At 47.6% G+C, this 26,112-nt stretch overlaps 1 protein-coding gene and 1 non-coding gene across 2 annotated transcripts; both read left to right on the forward strand.

The window, feature by feature from the left end:
- Positions 1-1,607: 1,607 nt before the first annotated feature.
- On the forward strand, positions 1,608-24,260 carry nop56 (NOP56 ribonucleoprotein homolog). Its single transcript, XM_067981831.1, has 12 exons — positions 1,608-1,683; positions 3,239-3,328; positions 5,629-5,743; positions 6,345-6,512; positions 8,830-9,028; positions 10,006-10,193; positions 12,077-12,228; positions 15,859-15,959; positions 20,206-20,354; positions 22,728-22,849; positions 23,307-23,441; positions 23,519-24,260. Exons 1-12 carry the CDS (start codon positions 1,681-1,683, stop codon positions 23,714-23,716), a joined length of 1,620 nt encoding a protein of 539 aa, XP_067837932.1. The 5' UTR covers positions 1,608-1,680; the 3' UTR covers positions 23,717-24,260.
- Positions 9,673-9,811, forward strand: LOC137319969 (small nucleolar RNA SNORA51). The gene has a single exon (XR_010962318.1). It is a non-coding gene; the product is annotated as a small nucleolar RNA SNORA51 (small nucleolar RNA).
- Positions 24,261-26,112: the final 1,852 nt, after the last annotated feature.

The raw sequence follows: 26,112 nt of genomic DNA on the forward strand, positions 1-26,112 counted from the left end.
CCCATCGACACGCGCACTCCAAAACCCCATCGACACGCGCACTCCAAAACCATCGACACGCGCACTCCAAAACCATCGACACACGCACTCCAAAACCATCGACACACGCACTCCAAAACCCTACGTGTGAGCTGGTTTCGTGATGAGTGAGCTGGTTTAGTTGAGCTGGTTTAGCGGTGAGTAAGCTGGCTTAGTTGAGCTGGTTTGGAGGTGAGTGAGCTGGTTTAGTTGAGCAGGTTTAATGGTGAGTGAGGTGGTTTCGTTGGACTAGTTTTGCGGTGAGTGAGCTAATTTAGTTGAGCTGGTTTAGAGGTGAATGAGCTGGTTTAGTTGAGCTGGTTTAGTGTTGAGTGAGCTGGTTTAGTTGAGCTGGTTTGGAAGTGAGTGAGCTGGTTTAGTTGAGTTGGTTTACTGGTGAATGAGCTGGTTTAGTTGAGCTGGATTAGTTGAGCTGGTTTAGTGGTGAGTGAGCTGGTTTACTGGTGAATGAGCTGATTTAGTTGAGCTGGTTTAGTGTTGAGTGTGCTGATTTAGTTGAGCTGGTTTAGAGATGAGTCAGCTGGTTTAGTGGTGAGTGTGCTGGTTTAGTTGAGCTGGTTTAGTGGTGAGTGAGCTACTTTAGTTGAGCTGGTTTAGAGGTGAGTGAGCTGGTTTAGTTGAGGTTGTTTCGAGGTGAATGAGCTGGTTTAGTGGTCGTTGAGGTGGTTTAGTGGTGAGTGAGCTGGTTTAGTTGAGCTGGTTTGGTGATAGTTGAGCTGATTTGGAGGTGAGTGAGCTGCTTTAGTTGAGCTGGTTTAGTGGTAGTTGAGCTGGTTTAGAGGTGAGTGAGCTGGTTTAGTTGAGCTGGTTTAGTGGTGAATGAGCTGGTTTAGTTGAGCTGGATTAGTTGAGCTGGTTTAGTGGTGAGTGAGCTGGTTTACTGGTGAATGAGCTGATTTAGTTGAGCTGGTTTAGTGTTGAGTGTGCTGATTTAGTTGAGCTGGTTTAGAGATGAGTCAGCTGGTTTAGTGGTGAGTGTGCTGGTTTAGTTGAGCTGGTTTAGTGGTGAGTGAGCTACTTTAGTTGAGCTGGTTTAGAGGTGAGTGAGCTGGTTTAGTTGAGGTTGTTTCGAGGTGAATGAGTTGGTTTAGTGGTAGTTGGGGTGGTTTAGTGGTGAGTGAGCTGGTTTAGTTGAGCTGGTTTGGTGATAGTTGAGCTGATTTGGAGGTGAGTGAGCTGCTTTAGTTGAGCTGGTTTAGTGGTAGTTGAGCTGGTTTAGAGGTGAGTGAGCTGGTTTAGTTGAGCTGGTTTAGTGGTAGTTGAGCTGGTTTAGTGGTAGTTGAGGTGGTTTAGAGGTGAGTGAGCTGGTTTAGTTGAGCTGGTTTAGTGGTAGTTGAGCTGGTTTAGAGGTGAGTGAGCTGGTTTAGTTGAGCTGGTTTAGTGGTAGTTGAGCTGGTTTAGTGGTAGTTGAGGTGGTTTAGTGGTAGTTGAGCTGGTTTAGTGGTGAGTTTATCAGCTGCTCAAACCGTTGATCGCGGGTTTTTGAACTGATTTGGCGGGAGCGGGAGGAGTGACGCTCTTCGGTCAGGGTGAGGTGATTGGCCGCTCGGCAGCCAGTGAGGGCCGTGTTTACTGGAAGGTGGAGGGTATAAGAGCCTGCGTCACGGGGGGCCGAGTCTCAGTCCGGGCGGCGCCGCCGAGATGGTGAGGGAGCGGCCGGGCCCCGGGGGAAGAGGCGGCCGGGCCCCGGGGGAAGAGGCGGCCGGGCCCCGGGGGTGGCGGTCGGGTCGCTGTGGGCCGGGCCCCGGGGGTGGCGGTCGCTGTGGGCCGGGCCCCGGGGGTGGCGGTCGCTGTGGGCCGGGCCCCGGGGGTGGCGGTCGCTGTGGGCCGGGCCCGGTGCCTCCGCCCGCCGGATGTGATGATGAGCCGGTGATGTCCGGGGCCCCGGCCACGTGGTGATGGCGGTGGCCGGGGGAGGGGCTCTCGGATCCGGCTCTCCCGCTGCCTTGCCCGGGGCCGCGGTTCGGCAGTGACTGGTGGGCGCGGGTCCGGCCCGCAGCCTTCGGGCGGGATCGAGATCAGTCCCCCGGGGAGGCCGGGCCGAAAACACGACCCCCCCCCCCCCCCCGGCTGCCCATCGGGTGGGAGGGGGGGCGGGGAGAGGGAGGGCGGGGAGAGGGAGAGGGGGGGCGGGGAGAGGGGCCTTTACTCTGTCCCTGCCCCGGGGATGTTTGATGGGCGGTGAGGAGGGAGTTTCTCTCAGGCCCCACTAACACCCCCCCCCCCCCCCCTGATATATCCATCGGCGGGGGGTCTCGGTGACTCTCTCCTCTGTTTCGGGGGGTCTCGGTGACTCTCCTCTGTTTCGGGGGGTCTCGGTGACTCTCTCCTCTGTTTCGGGGGGTCTCGGTGACTCTCTCCTCTGTTTCGGGGGGTCTCGGTGACTCTCTCCTCTGTTTCGGGGGGTCTCGGTGACTCTCTCCTCTGTTTCGGGGGGGTCTCGGCGCTCTCCTCTGTTTCGGGGGGTCTCGGTGACTCTCTCCTCTGTTTCGGGGGGTCTCGGTGACTCTCTCCTCTGTTTCGGGGGGTCTCGGTGACTCTCTCCTCTGTTTCGGGGGGTCTCGGTGACTCTCTCCTCTGTTTCGGGGGGTCTCGGTGACTCTCTCCTCTGTTTCGGGGGGTCTCGGTGACTCTCTCCTCTGTTTCGGGGGGTCTCGGCGACTCTCTCCTCTGTTTCGGGGGGGTCTCGGCGACTCTCTCCTCTGTTTCGGGGGGGTCTCGGCGACTCTCTCCTATGTTTCGGGGGGGTCTCGGCGACTCTCTCCTATGTTTCGGGGGGTCTCGGCGACTCTCTCCTATGTTTCGGGGGGTCTCGGCGACGCTCTCCTATGTTTCGGGGGGTCTCGGCGACGCTCTCCTATGTTTCGGGGGGTCTCGGCGACGCTCTCCTATGTTTCGGGGGGTCTCGGCGACGCTCTCCTATGTTTCGGGGGGTCTCGGCGACGCTCTCCTATGTTTCGGGGGGTCTCGGCGACGCTCTCCTATGTTTCGGGGGGTCTCGGCGACGCTCTCCTATGTTTCGGGGGGTCTCGGCGGCGCTCTCCTCTGTTTCGGGGGTCTCGGCGGCGCTCTCCTATGTTTCGGGGGGTCTCGGCGGAGCCCTCCTATGTTTTGCGGTGCTCGGTCAGTGTCTGTTGCCCGGGGGATTGGGGAGGGACCGAGTGCCGGTCTCTGACCCTGTGTTCTCTCTCTCGTCCAGGTGCTGCTCCATGTGCTCTTCGAGCATGCTGCCGGATACGCGCTGCTGGCAGTTAAAGAGATTGAGGAGATCGGCCTGCTTCTGCCCCAGGTGAGCTGGTCTCGGTTCAGTCAATGTTTTAATAGCTTTCATCAAATCTCTCGGTGCTTTTACGGTGTTTTCTGAAGCGCAGTGGCTTATGTGGGTGAGGAGATGGCCATTTGGCCCATTGTCCCTGTGCCAGATCTTTGAAAGAGCTATTCCATTAGTCCTCTTTCCCCATGGCTCTGTAAACTTTCCTTCAAGTATTTATCCAGTTCATAAGAAATAGGAGTTGGCCACACGGCCCCTCGAACCGATTCCACCATTCAATCAGATCATGGCTGATCTTTGACCTCAACTCCACTTTCCCACTTGATTCCCCTAGAGTCCAAAAATCAATCGACCTCGGCCTTGAATGTATTCAATGACTCAGCATCCACAGCCCTCTGGGGTAGAGAATTCCAAAGATTCACAACCCTCTGAGTGAAGAAATTCCTCCTCATCTCAGTCTTAAATGGCCGACTCCTTATCCTGAGACTATGCTCCCCACTTCTAGACTCTCCAGCCAGGGGAAACAACCTCTCAGCATCTACCCTGTCAAGCCCCTGCAGAATATTATGTTTCAATGAGATCACCTCTCGTTCTTCTAAACTCCAGAGAGTATAGGCTCAACCTTTCCTCATAGGACCCTCTTATCCCAGGAATTAATCTAGTGAACCTTGCCTCTTGAAAGTTATTATTGAATCTGCTTCCACTTCAGATCATTCCAGATCATAACTTGCTAAGTTTTTCTTTAAATATGTTTCCTCATATTGCTTCTGGTTCTTTTGCCACTCACCTGAAATCTGTGTCCTCTGGTTACTGACCCTCCTGCCACTGGAAACAGTCTCTCCTTATTTTTACAGCCCCAGCTTCTCCAGGCCATAACTGAAGTCCCTCATTCCTGGTACCATTGTAGTAAATCAAAATATTGACAAACGGTCTTCCTGAAACGTTAACTGTTCCTTTCTCCACAGATGATTCCTGACTTGCTGAGCTTCTCCAGCATTTTCTGTTTTCATACCATTCAGTAAATCTCTTCTGCACACTTAAGGCCTTGACACCCTTCCTAGTGCAGTGCCCAGAATTGAACACAATACTCCATCTGAGGCCTAACCAGTGTTTTATAAAGGTTTAGCATAACTGCCTTGCTTTTGTATTCTATGCCTCTATTTATAAATGTAAGGAATCTTACAACACTAGGTTATAGTCAGTTTTATTTGAAAATCACAAGCTTTCGGAGGCTTTCACACCTGACTAAGGAGAAAGCCTCCAAAAGCTTGTGATTTTCAAATAAAACTGTTGGACTATAACCTGGTGTTGTAAGATTCCTTACATTTGTACACCCCAGTCCATCACCGGCATCTCCACATAATGGCTTCTATTTATAAAGCCCAGAATCCCATGTTTCTAATGGTCTTCTCAGCTTATCCTGCCACTTTCAAAGATTGTGTACATACACCTCCTTAAAATTATACCATTTGGTTTATATTGCCTCCTCATTCTTCCTACCAAGATGATCACTTCACACTTCTCCATGTTAAATTTAATCTGCTGTGCATCTGTCAATTTAATCAGTCTATGTTCTCCTGAAGTCTGTTGCTATGCACATTGTTTACTACATTTGAGTTTCATGTCATCTGCAAACTTTGAAATTATTCCCCCTCAAACCTGTATCCAGGTCACTAATATACCAAAAAGAGCAGTGGCCCTAATACCGACCTCCTGGGGAACACCACTGTTTACTTCCCTCGAGTTTGAAAAAACAAGCGTTCACCACTATGCTCTGCATTCTGTCTCTTAGCCAATTTTGTATCAATGCTGCCACTGTCCCTTTAATCCCATAGGATTAATCAGTCTAAAGGGAAATGGGTTTATAAGTTGGATGTGGAGTGAGAAACCGAGTTAACGTTTCATGTCGATGACCTTTATCAGAACTCCAGTTCCTATGGCAGTGTTGGAAGAGCAGAATGTTCTCCTGGTGTCCTGGCCAATGTTCCCTGAGCCAGCATTGCTTCTTCAAGTGCCTTTTATAGGATTTGCCATGTGGAAATGAGCTTAGAGAGCTTTGGGTGTCCTAAGGATCTGATCAGATGCTTTTTAACCAAGTCACTACTTCCAACTAGCCAAGCTGACATTGTCATGCAGCAGTAACCACTGATAATCTTGGAAATATGCCTGTGGCCTGTCAGTATGTGATGGGGAGGCAGGTTAGTGTTCAGTTGGAGATGGAGATTGGGTTGTGTTGGTGTGGGAGGGAGCTGGACTGTGTTCTGTGCTGATTGGTTTCTCTCCCAGCTCCTTGATGTGACCTTCCCTTCCTGTTCCAGGTGGAGGAGAGTGTGCTGACCATTGGGAAGTTCAACAACATTATTAAACTAGTGGCATTTTCACCATTTAAATCTGCTCAGAGTGCCCTGGAAAACATTAATGCTATTTCTGAAGGTGAGTTGGCTTCTGTCTACCGTGAAGGCCCTCAGTGTGTCTACTGGAGCTGGTAACTTGATTGGGTGCCGGGCAGTCTAGTGGCATCCATGTGATGACTTAGTTTGACTATTCATGGGCCTGCTTTGGGGGTTGCTGGGGAATGGTGGGGTATCTATCCCATCTAATGCTTTTTCCTACCTCCTGTCATGTGTTGTACTGTAGGGGAATTCACCCATACCACACTCACCCTCAATGCATGTATCACAGCCCTGGGCGTTGTTCTGGTTGTCCAACAACTTGAAATTGGCACAATGTGTCCACAAGACTGGTCCAATTGGGTGATGGTAATTGGAGTTTGGGTAAAGTACATTGGGAGGGGTAATGGTGCACTCAATCTGTGGGGAGGGCAGGGTGTTCCTTGAGTTGTAGCCTGATACTTGGGGTGTTCCCCAGGATCTAGTCTGCGACTTGGGGTGTTCTCTGGAGTGCGATGATGTCTCATCTGTCAATCCACTGACTGCTGTGAAGTGAACCAATGGAGCTGAGCACCGGAGGCAGGGCTGCATCATTGTCCCACCCGTGGCTCCTTTCAGATCACTAACTGTTGGTTCTTTCCCAGGTATTGTTCATGAGGACATGAGACTGCTGCTGGAGACTAACATGCCTGCTTCCAGCAAGAAAAAGAAGGTGATCCTGGGGGTGGCGGATCCGAAAATCGGAGCAGCAGTGCAGGAGGAGATTGGCATCCAGTGCCAGACTGGAGGGGTAGTGGCAGAAATCATTCGAGGTAAGAGAGTGACTAGTCAACAAACCCAGACCAGTGTTGGAAGTAACTGGAGGTTTTGACATTTAAATGTGGGAACCGGCAGCAAGAGATTCTGCTTGAAGGGCCATCTGGACTTTGTGGGGAGTGTAACTGCTCGGAGTAATCTAAAGGCTTTTGATAAACTACTCCAATACACTTGTTAGCAAAATTGGTGCCCATGGGATTAAAGGGACAGTGGCAGTGTGGATACAAAATTGGCTAAGGGACAGAAAGGTGAGAATGTTTTTTTCAGACTGGAGTGGTGTTTCCCAGGGGTTGGTATTAGGACCACTGCTCTTGATATATTAATGACCTGGACTCTGGTATAGAGGGTATAATTTCAAAGTTTGCAGATGAGACAGAACAAGAAAATGTAGCATAGTCTTCAGGAGGACATAGACAGACTGGTGAAATGGGCAGACACATGGATGAAATTTAATGCAGAGGAGTGTGAGCTAATGCATTTTAGCACACAGAATGAGGCAATATACAACAACTACTTGCATTTATATAGCACCTTTTTAATGTAGTAAAATGTCCCAAGGTGTGTCACAGGAGTGTTAAACAAAATTTGACACCGAGCCACAAGATATTAGGACAGGCAAAGAGAAGTTGTAAGGACCATCTCAAAGGAGGAGAGCAAGGCAGAGGTTCAGGGAGGAAATTCCAGTGCTTGGGGCCTAGGCAGCTGATGGCACAGTTACCGATGAAAATTGGGGGGGGGGGGGGTGGTGTGCAAGAGGCCAGAATTGGGAGGAGCGCAGAGATCTTGGAGGGTTGTAGGGCTGGAGGAGGTTAGAGATACGCAGGGTCAAGGCCATGGAGGGATTTGAAAACTAGGCGTTCCCGGACCAGGAGCCAATGTCGGCCAGCGAGCACAGGGGTGATATGAGAACGGGACTTGGTGAGAGTTAGGATATGGGCAGCAGAGTTTTGGATGAGCTAGATTGACAGGCCGGCCAGGAGAGCATTGGAATAGTTGTGTCTGGAGTAACAGGTATGGATGAGGATTTCACAGCAGATGAGCTGAGGCAGTGGTGGAGATGGGCGATGTTACGGAGGTGGAAGTAGGCGGTCTTGGTGATGGAGTGGATATGTGGTCGGAGGCTCATCTCGGGGTCAAATAGGACGCCAAGTTTGCGAACGGTCTGTTTCAGTCTCAGGCTGTGGCTGTATAAACTAAATGGTACAATTCTAAAGGTGCAGGAACGGACATGAGGATGTATCTACACAGCAACTCCCAAACCCACGACCTGTACCACCTCGAAGGACAAGAGCAGCAGGCAGATGGGAATAACACCACCTGCACGTTCCCCTCCAAGTCACACACCATCCCGACTTGGAAATATATCACCGTTCCTTCATCGTCGCTGGGTCAAAATCCTGGAACTCCCTTCCTAACAGCACTGTGGGAGAACCTTCACCACACGGACTGCAGCGGTTCAAGAAGGCGGCTCACCACCACCTTAAGGGCAGTTAGGGATGGGCAATAAATGTTGGCCTTGCCAGCGACACCCACATCCCATGAATGAATTTTTAAAAAAAATTTTAAAGGTGGCAGGACAATTTGAGAAGGCTTTTTTAAAAAAAGCACATGGGATCCTTGGTTTTTTTTTGATAGTGGCAAAAGCAAGGATGTAATACTGGTTAGGCCTCAGCTGGAGTATTGTGTCCAATTCTGGGTACCACACTTCAGGAAAGATACCACGGCCTTGGAGGATACAGAGGAGATTTATTAGAATGGTACCTTAGACTGGAGCAGCTGGGGTGGTTCTCCTTCGAACAGAGAACGTTAAGGGGAGATTTGATATAGAGGTGATCAAAATCATGAAGTGTTTTGATGGAGTAAATAAGGTGAAACTGTTTCCAGTGGCAGAAGGGTTGGTAACCAGCAGATAGATGAGGAGAAAAATAATTAGTTCTGATCTGGAATGCACTGCCTGAAAGGGTGGTGGAAGTAGATTCAATAAATTACAAATGGGAATTGGATAAAAATTTGCAGGGCTATTGCGGGAGGAGTGGCACTAACTGGATAGCTCTGGCAAAGCAACGATGGGCCAAATGGTGTCCTGTGCTGTATGAGTATGCATCTGGGCTTTATGGGGTGTGTCTGGGGACAGTCGATCCTGAAAGTTTATCTTTTATGGTACTGATAACACTGCTGCGATGAGCAGGGTGTCTGCAGTATGCCTCGTGCACACTCATATTGGAGGCTGTCCTGTTGAGTTCCCGTGCTCTGTGTGGGACCATGTCCCTTTAGCCCCCCTCCTGGTGAACTGATGGTTTTGTTCTGTTCTAGGGGTACGGCTTCACTTCCACTCCCTGGTGCAGGGCCTGACTGCTCTTTCTGCTGCCAAAGCCCAGCTGGGTCTGGGTCACAGTTACTCTCGGGCTAAGGTGAAGTTCAATGTGAACCGGGCCGACAACATGATCATCCAGTCCATCAGCTTGTTGGACCAGCTGGACAAGGACATCAACACCTTCTCCATGAGAGTCAGGTAAACTGGGGACAGTCTGCATCGGGTGGGGGGGTGAGGTGCTCATTGAGGCATAAGATTCTGAGAGGCTGTTTCCCCTGACTGGAGAGTCTGGAACTGGGGGGGTACAGTCTCAGGATAAGGAGTCGGCCATTTAAGACTGAGATGAGGAGGAATTTCTTCACTCGGAGGGTTGTGAATCTTTGGAATTCTCTACCCCAGAGGGCTGTGGATGCTGAGTCATTGAATATATTCAAGGCTGAGATCGATAGATTTTTGGACTCTAAGGAAATCAAGGGATATGGGGATTGGGCGGGAAAGTGGAGTTGAGGTTGAAGATCAGCCATGATCTGACTGAATGGCGGAGCAGGCTTGAGGGGCCATGTTGCCTACTCCTCCTGTTCCTTCTATTTCTTCGGCAGTGTTGGGACCATTGCTCTTAGTATACAATAATCTACACCCTGATTTAATTGGTACAATATCAAAATAGAAAGTGTGGTTAATAAGGAGCAATGTGAGGAAGAAGCACTTTGGTGGAGGGTATGGCTCAAATAAGGAGAAAAATTATACAGTAAATGACTTTAAAAATTGAAACAAGCAGGGTGAACTTGGGGGTTCAGATACACAAATCGAAAGAGGTGGCCAGGTCTGTAATGTGATGCTGGGGCCTCCTGGTTCTTGCCACAGGCAGTGTTTTCCCTCAGCACTGACTGTATAGGAAGAGGAGGCAGAGTAGAATTCCCTGTTACACCACAGCCCTGCTCCTGCTGTGACTCAGGCTGTATTGTTGGCAGGGAGACAGCTAATTGGTTAACTGGCCCTGGAAGGAGCTACATGCTGTGCTTTATTGGTCATTAGTTGATAACTACAGTTTAGTATGGTTTAACTATCTGATTTGGAGGGAACCTATTAATGTATGTAGGTACATTGATTCTGTACAGCCTGCCAGGGCTGTGTCTCAGTATCAGCTGGTGACCTCCCTTCCCTTCTCTCTACAGAGAGTGGTACGGTTATCACTTCCCAGAGTTGATTAAGATCGTTGCTGAGAATTACACTTACTGCCGCCTGGCGAAGCTGATTGGGAACCGCAAGGAGCTGTCGGAGGAGAGTCTGGAAGCACTGGAGGAGATTGTAATGGACGGTGCCAAGGCCCAGGCTATCCTGGATGCTTCGCGCAGCTCTATGGGTCAGTCTGTTTTTTGGGGTGGGAGTTATGTTGATCCCGGCAGATTTGCAGTCACTTCTGCCCTTGTTTTTGTACACTGATGGAGTGTTGCTCGTATCTGGTATGCAGCATAATTGCAGACTGGGCAGTACAGTAACCTTGTTTCAGGTCCTGCACGCTCTGGTGTGGGATTGGCATGAGCGACTTGCAGAGTTTAGATACTGTTGGAGTGAGAGACGCTGTGATGATCTGTTAAATCTGTCAATCCTCTGATACACTGTGAGGATAATCAGTGCTCTGAGCGTGTCCTCTCCAGCCCCTGGTAATGGGCTGTTAGGATGGAGCAGGTGGGGCCTATTCTGCCTTATGATCAACTGGTTTATTCCCCAAGTGTTAGGTCATCGTCACAGCCCCCCCACCCTGTATATGAGAGCAGAGATGTTACTAAATATTGCCTGCTGTGCTATTTAAAATAAAGGGAGCCCTTATTTGAGCATTAGTTCCCACCCCAACAACAACTTGCATTTATATAGCACCTTTACCATAGTAACGCATCCCAAAGTGCTTCACAGCAGCGATTATCAGACTACATTTGACAGAGCTGCATGAGATATTGGGACAGGTGACCAAAACCTCGGTCAAAGAGGTTTTAAGGATTCTCTTGGAGAGAGGTGGAGAGGTTTAGGGAGAGAATTCCAGAACTTGGGGCCTAGGCAGCTGAAGCCCGGCTGCCAGTGGTGGAGCGATTAAAATCAGGGGTGTGGAAGAGGTCAGAATTGAAGGAACGCAGAGATCTGAGGTTAGCGATAGGGAGGGGTGAGGTCATGAAGGGATTTTAAAATCGAGGCGTTGCAGGGTTGGGAGCCAGAGGACGTCAGCGTATTTGGAACCGGTTGCTCTGTGGGCCAGTCACATCTCAAAACTTTCCAGATAATGGAACTTGAAGTTCCTGTCGCTATAAAATCATTTTGTGCACAGCAAGATCCCATAGATGAATGCCCCAAGTTAGTCATGGGGCAAATGTTCCCCGGGACTCCATGCAGTGTTGTGGGATACTTACCGCCCTCCTAGACAGATAGGTGGGGCCTTGGTTTAACGTCACCTGTCAGTGCAGCATTCCTTCAATATTGCACAGGATTATTGGCCTAGATCATGGGCTCAAATCCTGGGCCTTCTCTCTCAAGCGTCTCACTTGGGTGAGTGACCCGAGCTGGCACTTAGTGACCATATTCAGAGACACTTATCAACTGATTCATGTTTTCCTGCAGTGTTTGGTGAAGGTGCAGAATGCAGTGCCTGAGCCTGTAGGGAGTTCATGCTACTTGACTGGGGATAGCAGTGCAGTGTTTCTGGTCCTGGGCTGGTCTCCGAGGTGGAGTGCAGATCCCACCAGGGCCAGTTGTGAAATTGAATTCAATAAAGCTGGTAATTTGTGGGCTAGCACCAGAAAAGTGACCATGGAAACTGCCAGATTGTACCAACCCAACAGGTTCACTTGTGTCTTACCCATCCCAGCCTATAATGACTCCAGTCCCACTCTGCCTGGTTGACTCTGAAGTGGCCTCTTGTGGTATCAGTCACTAAATACTAAGGAAACCTCAGTACAATGAGGCAAAAACAAAATATAGCAGATGCTGGAAATCAATATTAAAAACTGAATGCTGTAAATACCCAGCAGGTCAGGCAGTCTCCAGAGAACAACGGAGTTAAAGTTTCAGATCAATGACCTTTCATCTGATGAAACTTTAACCATTTCTCTCTCCACAGATGCTGCCTGACCTACTGAGTTTTTCCAGCATTTCCTGTTTTTATTTCAGTACAATAAGGGATGGACAGTAACTGGCCCAGCCAGTGTCTCCCACATCCCCTGAACAAACTAAAGTTGGTGTCTTTTGTTCCAATAGGTATGGATATCTCTCCCATTGATCTCATTAACATTGAGAGCTTCTCAATCAGAGTGGTGTCTCTGGCTGAATACAGGAAGACCCTGCAGGAGTACCTACGCTCCAAGATGAGCCAGGTGGCACCCAATCTGGCTGCTCTCATTGGGGAGGTGGTAAGTGTCATGTGTTGCCCTGGTCTGCAGGGGTCTTAACGGACGTTAACAAACAGCCTCTCAGTCTTACACTTTTTTATTTGGGAGGGAGTTGTCTTGACCTCAAGCACTGAGATTTGCAGTCACTTCTGCCCTTACTGTGTTTGTACTGAGTGTTGCTTGTATCCCGGTGTACAGTATAATTGCAGTCTGGGCAGTATAGGCACCTTGTTTCAGGTCCCATGTGCTTTGGTGTGAGTGACCATTGCAGAATTTAGATACTGTTGGAGTGAGACGCTGTGATGATCTGTTAAATCTGTCAATCCTCTGATACACTGTGAGGATAATCAGTGCTCTGAGCGTGTCCTCTCCAGCCCCTGGTAATGGGCTGTTAGGATGGAGCAGGTGGGGCCCATTCTGCCTTATGATCAACTGGTTTATTCCCCAAGTGTTAGGTCCCCTCCTCATAGCCCCCCCACCAGTTGAGTGTATTCAGGAGGAATTTCTCATTCAGTATGTGGATGGCCCGACTAGAGAGGGGGCAAAACTTGACCTCGTCTTGGGAAATAAGGAAGGGCAGGTGACAGAAGTGTTCACCTTTGCCTTATCTGCTAAAGCAACCTCATGTCCCCTTTTGCCCTCCTGATTTCTCTCAACTCTACTCCGGCAATCTCTATACTCTTCAAGGGATCCACTTGATCCCAGTTGTCTATGCATGTCATATGCCTCCTTCTTTCTGACTAGGGCCTCAATCTCCCAAGTCATCCAAGGTTCCCTACTTCTACCAGCCTTGCCCTTTACTTTATAAGGAATGTGCTTACTCTGAACCCTGGTTAACACACTTTTGAAAGCCTCCCACTTACCAGATGTCCCTTTGCCTGCCAACAGACTCTCCCAATCAACTTCGGAAAGTTCCTGTCTAATACCTTCAAAATTGGCCTTTCCCCAATTTAGAATTTTAACTTTTGGGCCAGACCTATCCTTCTCCATAGCTATCTTAAAACTAATGGAATTAGTTTTAAGATAGCTATGGAGAAGGATAGGTCTGGCCCAAAAGTTAAAATTCTAAATTGGGGAAAGGCCAATTTTGAAGGTATTAGACAGGAACTTTCAGAAGTTGATTGGGAGAGTCTGTTGGCAGGCAAAGGGACATCTGGTAAGTGGGAGGCTTTCAAAAGTGTGTTAACCAGGGTTCAGAGTAAGCACATTCCTTATAAAGTAAAGGGCAAGGCTGGTAGAAGTAGGGAACCTTGGATGACTCGGGAGATTGAGGCCCGAGTCAGAAAGAAGGAGGCATATGACATGCATAGACAACTGGGATCAAGTGGATCCCTTGAAGAGTATAGAGATTGCCGGAGTAGAGTTGAGAGAAATCAGGAGGGCAAAAGGGGACATGAGGTTGCTTTAGCAGATAAGGCAAAGGTGAATCCAAAGAGCTTCTACAAATACATAAAGGGCAAAAGAGTAACTAGGGGAGAGAGTAGGGCCTCTGAAGGATCAACAAGGTCATCTATGTGCAGAGCCACAAGAGATGGGTGAGATCCTAAATTAATATTTTGCATCGGTATTTACGGTTGAGAAAGGCATGGATGTTAGGGAACTTGGGGAAATAAATAGTGATGTCTTGAGTGTACATATTAGAGAGGGAGGTGCTGGAAGTCTTAACGCGCATCAAGGTAGATAAATCTCCGGGACCTGATGAAATGTATCCCAGGACGTTATGGGAGGTTAGGGAGGAAATTGCGGGTCCCCTAGCAGAGATATTTGAATCATCGACAGCTACAGGTGAGGTGCCTGAAGATTGGAGGGTAGCAAATGTTGTGCCTTTGTTTAAGAAGGGCGGCAGGGAAAAGCCTGGGAACTACAGACCGGTGAGCCTGACATCTGTAGTGGGTAAGTTGTTAGAGGGTATTCTGAGGGACAGAATCTACAGGCATTTGGAGAGGCAGGGACTGATTAGGAACAGTCAGCATGGTTTTGTGAGAGGAAAATCATGTCTCACGAATTTGATTGAGTTTTTTGAAGGGGTAACCAAGAAGATAGATGAGGGCTGTGCAGTAGACGTGGTCTACATGGACTTCAGCAAAGCATTTGACAAGGTACCGCATGGTAGGTTGTTACATAAGGTTAAATCTCATGGGATCCAAGGTGAGGTAGCCAATTGGATACAACATTGGCTTGAAGACAGGGTGGTTGTAGAGGGTTGTTTTTCAAACTGGAGGCCTGTGACCAGCGGTGTGCCTCAGGGATCGGTGCTGGGTCCGCTGTTATTTGTTATTTATATCAATGATTTGGATGAGAATCTAGGAGGCATGGTTAGTAAGTTTGCAGATGACACCAAGATTGGTGGCATTGTGGACAGTGAAGAAGGTTATCTAGGATTGCAACAGGATCTTGATAAATTGGGCCAGTGGGCCGATGAATGGCAGATGGAATTTAATTTAGATAAATGTGAGGTGATGCATTTTGGTCGATCGAATCGGGCCAGGACCTACTCCGTTAATGGTAGGGCGTTGGGGAGAGTTATAGAACAAAGAGATCTAGGAGTACAGGTTCATAGCTCCTTGAAAGTGGAGTCACAGGTGGATAGGGTGGTGAAGAAGGCATTCAGCATGCTTGGTTTCATTGGTCAGAACATTGAATACAGGAGTTGGGATGTCTTGTTGAAGTTGTACAGGGCATTGGTGAGGCCACACTTGGAATACTGTGTACAGTTCTGGTCACCCTATTATAGAAAGGATATTATTAAACTAGAAAGAGTGCAGAAAAGATTTACTAGGATGCTGCCGGGACTTGATGGTTTGACTTATAGGGAGAGGTTAGATAGACTGGGACTTTTTTCCCTGGAGAGTAGGAGGTTTAGGGGTGATCTTATAGAAGTCTATAAAATAATGAGGGGCATAGATAAGGTAGATAGTCAAAATCTTTTCCCAAAGGTAGGGGAGTCTATAACGAGGGGACATAGATTTAAGGTGAGAGGGGAGAGATACAAAAGGGTCCAGAGGGGCAATTTTTTCACTCAAAGGGTGGTGAGTGTCTGGAACGAGCTACCAGAGGCAGGAGTAGAGGCGGGTACAATTTTGTCTTTTAAAAAGCATTTGGGCAGTTACATGGGTAAGATGGGTATAGAGGGATATGGGCCAAGTGCAGGCAACTGGGACTAGCTTAGTTGTAAACTTCTATGATTCTAGGTATGAGAGCAGAGATGTTGCTAAATAGTTTGCTGTCCTTTTCAAAATAAAGGAGCCCTTATTTGAGAGCATTAGTTCTCATCACCATTTGGCACCAGTTACAAAGTTTACTGTGTTTCTCCACTGTCCTGGGCAGGGATCAGCTTTAAAAGGAGCTTTCCCATAACTGATTGTAGGAACATATAAAAAGTGTGTGTGTGTGGAACTTGAGCACAGTGAGGGCATGGCTCCGAATCCAGGGACAGGTGCCCTTCTGGGGGTGCTGGGGCCTGGTGCCCTTTGGTAAAGGGGAGTGTCGGTCTGTTAATCCTAGACTTGTGAATGCTCAGCTTGATAGAGCCCATTGAGCCTGTGCCAGCTCTTTGAAAGAGCTATCCAATTAGTCCTGCACTCCTGTTCTTTCCCCATAGCCCTGTAAAATAATGTAGTCGATCCTGACTGTTCTTTATTCCGTCTCTAGGTGGGTGCCCGTCTGATCTCTCACGCAGGCAGTCTGACGAATCTGGCAAAGTACCCAGCCTCAACGGTGCAGATCCTGGGTGCGGAGAAAGCTTTGTTCAGGTATAGCTGCTGGTGGCTGTGGTGATGGCAGGACACTGGGTGTCTGTTTGATATGCTGCCAATGCTTTTGCAGGCAGTGAGTGATAACTGACCCCAGGCTCTGAGCAGCCACTGTTCTATCTCGTATTGGTGCTCGTGCTAATGACTTAACGTTTATGGGGTGCGGGTTGGAGCTGGATCCCTTGGACTAGGTATTTACTCGATGTTCCTTTCAACAGTTTTTTTTCATTCTGATTTGTAACCGATTGAAATGGAGGTCATTGGGTGTGGGGACAGAACCATATCCTGTTAAACAATTTGAGAATTTTTCTGTTCTTAAGAACATAAGAAATAGGAGTAGGCCATCTGGCCCCTCGATCCTGCTCCACCATTCAAGATCATGGCTGATCTTCTACCTTGAACACCATTTTCCTGCACCATCCCCATATCCCTTGATGCCATTAATATCTAGAAATCTCAGTCTCTCTTTTGAATATTCAATGACTGAGCCTCCACAGCCCTCTGGGGTAGAGAATTCCAAAGATTCACCATTCTGAGTGAAGAACCCTCTGGTTCTAGACTCCCCAGACAGGGGAAACATCCTCCCTGCATCTAGTCTGTCTGGTCCTGTTAGAATTTTATGTTTCGATGAGATCACCTCTCATTCTTCTAAACTCTGGTGAATATAGGCCTGGTCGACCCAATCTCTCCTCATATGTCAGTCCTGCCATCCCAGGAATCAGTCTGGTAAACCTTTGTTGCACTCCCTCCATGGCAAGGACATCCTTCCTCAGATAAGGAGACCAAAACTTCACACAATACTCCAGATGTGGTCTCACCAAGGCCCTGTACAACTGCAGTAGGACATCCCTGTTCCTGTACTCACATCCTCTTGCAATGAAGGCCAACATACCATTCGCCTTCCTAACTACTTGCTGCACCTGAATGCTCGCTTTCAGCGACTGGTGTACAAGGACACCCAGATCTCATTGCACCTCCCCTTTTCCCAATCTATCACCATCCAGATAATCTTCCTTTCTGCTTTTACAACCAAAATGGATAACCTTACATTTATCCATGTTATATTGCATCTGCCATATAACACCAAACTTGTCTAAATCACATTGGAGCCTCTTTGCATCCTCCTCACAGCTCACATTCCACCCCAGCTTTGTGTCGTCTGCAAACTTGGAAATGTTACATTTAGTTCCCTCATCCAAATCATTGATCTATATTGTGAATAGCTGGGGCCCAAGCACTGATCCCTGCGGTACCCCACTAGTCACTGCCTGCCACCTGGAAAAAGACCTGTTTATTCCTACTGTTTCCTGTCTGTCAACCAATTCTCAATCCATGCCAGTATATTCCCCCCCAAACCCATGTGCTTTAACACTAACCTCTTGTGTAAGACCTTATCAAAAGCCTTCTGAAAATCCAAATACACCACATCCACTGGTTCTCTCCTAATCTCACTCCTGAAAGGTCTGGCTCTAATTTTTAGACTGTGCCCCCTACTCTTAGAATCCCCAACCAGCAGAAATAGTTTCTCTCTATCCACCCTATCTGTTCCCCTTAATATCTTAAACTTCGATCAGATCACCCCTTAACCTTCGAAACTCTAGAGAATACAACCCCAATTTGTGTAATCTCTCCTTGTAACTTAACCCTTGAAGTCCAGGTATCATTCTAGTAAACCTACGCTGCACTCCCTCCAAGGCCAATGTGTCCTTCCGAAGGTGCGGTGCCCAGAACTGCTCACAGTACTCCAGGTGCGGTCTAACCAGGGTTTTGTATAGCTGCAGCATAACTTCTGCCCCCTTGTACTCCAGTCCTCCAGATATAAAGGCCAGCATTCTATTAGCCTTGATTATTTTCTGCACCTGTTCATGACACTTCAATGATCTAGGTCCCTTTGGGCATCCACTGTTAACTTTTTAACCATTTAGAAATTACCCTGTTCTATCCTTTTTTGATCCAAAGTGGATGACCTCACATTTGTCGACATTGAATTCCATTTGCCACAGTTTGGCCCATTCACCTAATCTATCAATATCGCTTTGGAATTTTGTTTTCATCTACACTGCTTACAATGCCACCAATCTTTGTGTCATCGGCAAACTTAGATATGAGACTTTCTATGCTTTCATCTAAGTCGTTAATAAATATTGTGAATAATTGAGGCCCCAAGACATATCCCTGCAGGACTCCACTAGTCACATCCTGCCAATGTGAGTACCCATTATCCCTACTCTGTCTCCTTTTGCTCAGCCAGCTTCCTAACAAAGTCTGTACTTTTCCCTCGATTCTATGGGCTTCTATCTTAGCTAACAGTCTCTTATGTGGGACCTTATCAAATGCCTTCTGGCAGTCCATATAAATAACATCCATTGACATTCCCCTGTCCACTACTTTAGTCACCTCTTCAAAAAATTCTCAGGTTTGTCAGGCACGACCTACCTTTCACGAATCCATGCTGGCTCTCTGATTAACTGAAAATTCTCTGTGTTCAGTCACCCTATCCTTAATTATAGACTCCAGCATTTTCCCCACAACAGATGTTAGGCTAACTGGTCTATAATTTCCCGGTTTCCCTCCTTTCTTGAAAAGCGGAGTAACGTGCAATCTTCCAATCTAGAAGGACAGTTCCTGAATCTGGAGAACTTTGAAAGATTCTAGTTAAGGCATCCGCAATGTGCTCACCTACTTCCTTTAAAAGCCTGGGATGGAAACCATCTGGTCCTGGGGATTTGTCACTCTTTAGTGCTATTATTTTCTTCATTACTGTTGCTTTACTTATGTTAATTTTATCGAGTCCCTGTCCCTGATTCAATATTAGTTTTCTTGGGATTTCCGGCATGCTATCCTCTTTGTAAATACTGACGCAAAGTAATTATTCAACATGTCTGCCATTTCCCCATTGTCAATGACAATATCCCCACTTTCAGTTTTTAAGGGGCCAACACTGCTCCTGACCACCCTCTTTTTCCTAATGTGACTATATCTGTTCTTCATATTGGTTTTGATATCCCTTGCAAGTTTCTTTTATACACTTTTTGTATCTTTCCCATTTGCCAGCATCTGCTATTTTTTGCCTTTTTGTATGCCCTTTCCTTACGTTTTATACTGTCCCTTACCTCTTTAGTTGTCCATTTGCCGCTTTCCTCTTCACTATCAACCACACAGCCAATTTTTGTATCATCTTCAAGTCCAAATCATTAATGTGTACCACAAAAACGAGACCTAGTACTGAGCCTTGCAGGACCCCTCTGGAAACTGACTTCCAGTCGCAAAAACACCCAGCAACCATTACCCTATGCTTCCTGCCACTTTCCCTTGAATCCCATGGGCTTTTACTTTTTTGACCCGTCTACCATGGGCTTGACAAAGGCCTTGCTAAAGTCCATGTAGACTACATCAAATGCACTACCCTCATCAACCCTCCTTGCTACCTGCTCAAAAAATTCAATCAAGTTAGTCAGACATGACCTTCCCACAACAAATCCGTGCTGACTGTCCTTGATTAACTCGTGCCTTTCTAAATGACAATTTATCCAGTTCCTCCGAATTGATTCCAATAATTTACCCATCACTGAGGTTAGACTGACTGGTCTGTAATTACTCAGTCTATCTTTCTCCCTTTTTAAACAAAGCTCCTCAGCCTTGAATATATTCAACAGCTCAGCATCCACAGCCCTGTGGGGTAGAGAATTCCTAAGATTCACAACCCTCTGAAGAAATTCCTCCTCATCTCAGTCCTTATCCTGAGGCTATGCCCCCTGGTTCTAGACTCCAGCCAGGGTAAACAGCCTCTCAGCATCTGCCCTGTCAAGCCTCCTCAGACTCTTGTGTTTCAATGAGATCACCTCTTGTGGGCGTTGCTGGCGAGGCCAGCATTTATTGCCCTTGAGAAGGCGGTGGTGAGCTGCTGCCTTGAACCGCTGCAGTCTGTTTGGTGAAGGTTCTCCCACAGTGCTGTTAGGGATGGCGTTCCAGGATTTAGACCCAGTGATGAAGGAACAGTGATATATGTTGACTGTGTGATCTGGATGTGGTGTTTCCATGCATCTGCTGCCCTTGTGGTGGAGTTCAGGAGGTGCTGTTGAAGCCACGGTGAGTTGCTGCAGCAAATCCTGTAGATGTGGTGGAAGGGGTGGGTGTTTAGGCTAATGGACTAATAGGGGTGAACGAAGATGAATAGACTGTTGCCTGGTAGCCTGAGTGGGGGGGTGTTTATAACCTCTGCTTTCTTCCTTGTGTCTGACTGCAGAGCCCTAAAGACCAGAGGGAACACCCCCAAGTATGGCCTGATCTTTCACTCTACGTTCATAGGCAGAGCCGCTGCTAAGAACAAAGGCAGGATTTCCCGTTACTTGGCCAACAAGTGCACGATAGCGTCCAGGATCGACTGCTTCTCAGGTGAGGGGTGGCTTCAAGGGGTGCCCAGCGTCCCACTCCGGCAAGGCCACGGCAGTGATGTTTATTTTTCGTCAACCGCATTTCACTCCTGTGAATGTTGACAACTACTTTCTGAGCAAAGCCTGCCGTTAATCCGTGGGGGGGTGTGCTGACTCCCGTCCCGTCCCCTTTGGGGAGACAGTTGCACACAGTTTGACATTCAGTGGTTCCGGGTCTTTGTTTTGATGACTGGTGACCGTGTGTTCTTCGTGAGTGTAGCTGGCCAGCCTTGTAGAAGTCAAACATGTTGGTGAGGGACTGCAGTCACATAGGTTAGAGCAGGTAAGAATGCAGACTTCCTGCCCTAAGGGCATTAGTTACAAGGTTATAGCAATCTTGTTTAGGAGCTGCCTGCAGTGTGAGGGAGATGTGAGCTCTCTGTTATCTTCACTTATTAAACCTATTCCCTGCATTTGTTGAATTTTTGATTGCTAACATTGAAGTTGCCATTTAAAGTGGGCTGCTCCCTGACTTCATAGAAAATAGAATCACAGTAGGAGACCATTGTGTCCATGCCAGCCAAAAAAAGGCTTTCCAGCTCTTGGTCTGTAGCCCTGTAGGTTACAGCACTTGGATGTGCACATCCAAGTACTTTTTAAATGAGTTGAGGGTTTCTGCCTCTATCACCCTCTGGGTGAAAAAAATTCTCCTCAGCTCCCCTCTAATCCTTCTACCAATCACTTTAAATCTATGCCCCCTGGTTATTGACTTCTCAGCTAAGGGAAATAGGTCCTTCCTATCCACTCTATCTCAGCCCTTCATAATTTTATACACCTCAATTAAATCTCTTCCAAAGAAAACAACCCCAGCCTATCCAATCTTTCCTTTATAGCTAAGTCTCCAGTCCTGGCAACATCCTCATAAATCTCCTCTGCACCCTCTCTCTAGTGCAATCACATCTTTCCAGTAGTGTGGTGACTCGAACTGTACACGGTACTCAAGCTGTGGCCTAACTAGTGTTTTATACAGTTCTAGCATAACCTCCCTGCTCTTTATGCCTTGGCTAATAAAGGAAAGTATCCTGTATGCGGCCTTAACCACCTTATCTACCTTCTCACTATCAACTGCATGGACAACTTTTGTATCATCTGCAAATGCAAACTTCTTAATCAAGCCCCTTACATTTAAGTCCAAATCATTAATACTTCCCATAAAAATCAAGTGACCTAGTGCTGAGCCCTGCGGGACCCTACTGGCAACAGCCTTCCAGTCATAAAAACACCAGTTGACCATTACTCTTTGCTTCCTGCCACTGTCAATTTTGGATCCAATTTGCCCCATTCCCTTGGATCCCATGGGATTTACTTTTCTGACCAGTCTGCCATGTGGGACCTTGTCAAAAGGCTTGCTAAAATCCAAGTAAATTACATCAAACACGCTACCCTCATCGACCCTCCTTGTTACCTCCTCCAAAAATTCATTAGTCAGGCACAATCTTCCCTTAACAAATCGATGCTGACTGTCCTTGATTGATCTGTACATTTCTAAATGACAATTAATACTGTCCCTCAGAATTGTTTCCAATAATTTGCCCACCAGAGGTTAGACTGACCTGTAATTACTGGTCTATCCCTTTCTCTGTTTTAAACAGTACAATGCTAGCAGTCCTCCAATCCTCCTGCACCTCACCTGTAGCCAGAGGATTGGAAAATGGTCAGAGCCTCTGCTATTTCCTCCCTTGCTCCTCTGGCCTGGTGATTTATCTACTTTCAAAGATGCTAAACCCCTTAATGCTTCCCCTCGCTGTTTATCCCATCCTGTATTTCACACACTTCCTTAACTACAGTGTCTGCATCGTCCCCCTCTTTTGTGAAGACAGGTGCAAAGTAAGAACCATACCAACATCTTCTGCCTCCACAGATTGGTTACCTTTTTGGTCTCTAATAGACCCTACTTAGTTTTCCTCTTGCTCATTATGTATTTATAAAACGACTTTGGTTTTTCCTTAATTTCGCTTGACAATATTTTTTCATGCCCTCTGCTTTTTTTAAATTTCACTCCTGCACTTTCTATACTCCTCTAGGCTTTCTGCAGTATTGAGCTCTCTACATAAGATTCCCTTTCTTGCCTTGCCTCACCCTGTATGCTCCTTGACATCCAGTGGGCTCTAGATTTGGGAGTGTCTTTTTTTTGTGGGAACATATTTGCTCTGAACCTTCACTATCTCCTTGTTTTGGGGCTCTGCTCCCTGGGGTTGTGTGGGGGGAGGAGGAGGATTGTGTGCTCCCTGCATTTGGAGGGATATTTCCCTCAGTGACCATCGTGTTTGACAGGGCTCATGTTCCCGGTTGGCTGACTGATCAAACCCTCACCCTGTCTAATTGTGCTTTTCAGATATACCCACCAGTGTGTTCGGAGACAAACTGCGCGACCAAGTTGAAGAGCGTTTGGCCTTCTACGAGACTGGCGAGGCTCCGCGCAAAAATATCGATGTAATGAAGGAGGCCGCCACTGAGGTGGGTGTCTGGACAGGGCGGTGTTTCGCGGTGAGGTGGGTGTCTGGACAGGGCGGTGTTTCGCGGTGAGGTGGGTGTCTGGACAGGGCGGTGTTTCGCGGTGAGGTGGGTGTCTGGACAGGGCGGTGTTTCGCGGTGAGGTGGGTGTCTGGACAGGGCGGTGTTTCGCGGTGAGGTGGGTGTCTGGACAGGGCGGTGTTTGAGTCTGGGGCCCCAGGTACACGTGATCAGTGTTCAGATCAGAATGAGCTTTGTAAAATTTGTGGCCATTTTAATACAACTGAGTGGTTTGCTAGGCCACTTCTTCTGGTGTGGGACTGGAGTCCCACTTAGGCCAGACTGAGTACAGATTGCAGGTGAATGTGTTGAGGGTGTCTCACTTTACCCTTTAGTGTGCATGGCTTGTGTGTGTGAGTGAGATGGGGACTGTCTGACATTTGTTTCTGTCTGTTCCCAGGCAGCTGAAGTGACAGCAGGGTTGAAGCGAAAAATGGAAAAGAAAGAGAAGAGGAGGAAGAAGAGAGAGAAGAGAAAGCTGGAGGCCCTGGCTGCTGAGGAGGGGGCGGAAAAGAGTGTCGAAGCTGAGAATGAGGTGAGTGAGGGAGAGTATTTCTTTGGGCTGATTTGTCGGAGTAATGTCCACCCTCACTAAACCTCCTGTTCCTGCAGGAGAACGGGGATGTGGAAGTGGTGACAAAGAAGAAAAAAAAGAAGGAAAAGGTGGAGGAGGAGGAACTGACGGTTGACGATGTGTCAAATGGGGTTGTGGAAATTCCTGTCCGGAAGAAGAGAAAGCAGCAGGCCGAGGAGCTGGAGACCCCTGTGTCGGAGAGGAAGAAGAAGAAGAAGAAAAAAACCTTAATCTGATGCCTGTAAACCAGTTGGAGACTTGACTATTTTTATATAAATGGTTTATTTTGCTTGGTCTCGTTGTGTGGGCTTCCTCTTGTCCTGGCACTGGGAGTCTGGCGTACTCTGGATCCCTGCTGTGTCCAGGTTTGCTGCCACCTTGTGCTTTCAGCTCAGTAAAATGCAGGGCTAATAGCTGTGTGGAAGGCACCTCTTGGGTTTGTCTGCCCTGTGCTGGTGGAAGTGAGCTTACAGGACTGGTTGACTGCAGCTTTACTGGGGCCTGGTGCTGTACCCAGAGCGACTGCCCTAAGTGACTGCCTTCTCCAGTCTCGTACAGTCCCAGCATTAAGCTAGTCAGCACCAATAGAGGGGTCCCTGCTAATTATTATTGGTTCAGCCCCTGCCAATGGGTGGGGTCAGACACTGGCCTGAAGTTGATGTCATGCAATTGGCCTCTTGCTGTGCACAAAGTGGGGGGTGACAAAGCTGTGAAAATCAGTGACACGTCCATCTTGAAGCTTGTAAATATGTACAGTCAATAAAACTCAATACCCTACAAGACTGGACTTGGTGGTGGTGTAACTGAGATTTGGGTCTGCAGTTATGAGACCAGCATCTCATACTTGGGTAAATGTTTGAAGCAGGAAGGCTATGGAGAGACAGCAAGCTGTGGTTAGTCCAGGACTAACATGTACCAAATGGCCTCACTTCTGGTTCATGACACACTAATAACTGGAACAGTCTCAAAACTCTCCTGTGGAAATCTCAACTTCTCATAACTAGTTTCCCATTGCTAGCATCATCCTGGGGAATCTAAGCTGTGATGGGAGTAAACACTCGAGGGCAAGAAATCCAATGCCCACTACCATAATCTCAATCTCCACTGGCTGGGTCCCTTGATTTCCCTTCATCTAGGTGAGGGAGGGAAATCAGCTCAGTTCCTAACTCAATCCACCAGATCATAGAAAGTTATGCCAGAGGGAGGCCATTTGGCCCATTGTGTCTGCTGACTGAAAAAATGCTATCCAGCTTGATCCCACTTTCTGGCACTTAGTCTGTAGATTACAGCACTTCCAAGTGCCTATCCGGAGGGTATGGGAAGGGTTTCTGCCTCTACTACCCATTCAGGCAGTGAGTTCCAGACCCCCACTATTCTCTGGGTGAAAACAATTCTCCTCAGCTCCCCTCTAATCCTTCTACCAATTACTTTAAATCTATGCCCCCTGGTCACTGACCCCTCTGCTAAAGGAAATAGGTCTTATCTACCTGTCCTACTTGTATGGATCTGTGTGACATGCACTCTAAGGTCCCTCTGTTTCTCTACACCTCAGTATCCTCCCATTTATTGTGTATTCTCTTACTTTGTTTGCCTTCTCCAAATGCATCACCTCACACTTTGCATTGAAATCCATTTGCCACTTAATCATGCCCTCTACATTTAGGTCTAAATCACTATTACAAAAAGCAAGGGTCCTAGTACTGAGCCCTGCAGAACCCCACTGGAAACAGCCTTCCAGTCACAAACACCCATCGACCATTACCCTCTGTTCCCTGCCACTGATCTTACCCCATTTGCTCCTTGATATCCAGGGGGCTCTAGATTTGGCAGTCCTGCCCTTTACCTTTGTGGGAACATGTTTACTCTGAACCCCTTGAATTCCTCCCACTGCTCTGACACTGATTTACTTTAAAGTTGCTGTTTCAAGTCCAATTTTGCTAAATCACTTCTCAGCTTAGTAAAATTTGCCTCTCCCCAATTGAGAACGTTAACTCTTGTTCTTTGTCCTTTTCCATAATGATGCTAAATCTAACTGAATTATGATAACTACCACCAAAATGCTCTCCCACTGATAACTCCTTCCACCTGCCCAGCTTCATTCCCTAAAACCAAGTCCAGAACTGCACGCCCCCCCCCCCCCCCCCACTCATGTACTGGCTAAAATGCATACATTTTAAGAATTCTGCCCCCTTATACCTTTTACGTTGGTCCCTTGGAAGCTGAGACAGGAGAAATTATAATGGGGCAGCAGGAAATGGCATATGTGTACCTGTCTTCACAGTGGAAGACACAATAAGCATACTAAAAATAATGGGGAACCAAGGGGCTAATGAGAGGAATTTATAACTACCACTAGAGGAAAAATACTGGACAAACCAATGGGACTAAAAGTCAATAAATTCCCTGGACCTGAGGGCCGATATGAGTGCTCAAAAAGAGTTGGCTGCAGAGATAGTGGATATGATCGTCCAAATTCTCTCGATTCTGGACCCATCCCAGTGAATTAGAAGGTAGCAAATGTTACCCTGCTAGTCAAGAAGGGAAGAGAGAAAACAAGCCAATTAGCCTGACATCGGTTTTCAGGAAAATGCTGGAATCCATTATTAAAGTGGTATTGGGCACGTAGGAAAAC

This window comes from Heptranchias perlo, unplaced genomic scaffold (assembly GCF_035084215.1).
Source record: "Heptranchias perlo isolate sHepPer1 unplaced genomic scaffold, sHepPer1.hap1 HAP1_SCAFFOLD_954, whole genome shotgun sequence".
Lineage (NCBI taxonomy): Eukaryota > Metazoa > Chordata > Chondrichthyes > Hexanchiformes > Hexanchidae > Heptranchias > Heptranchias perlo.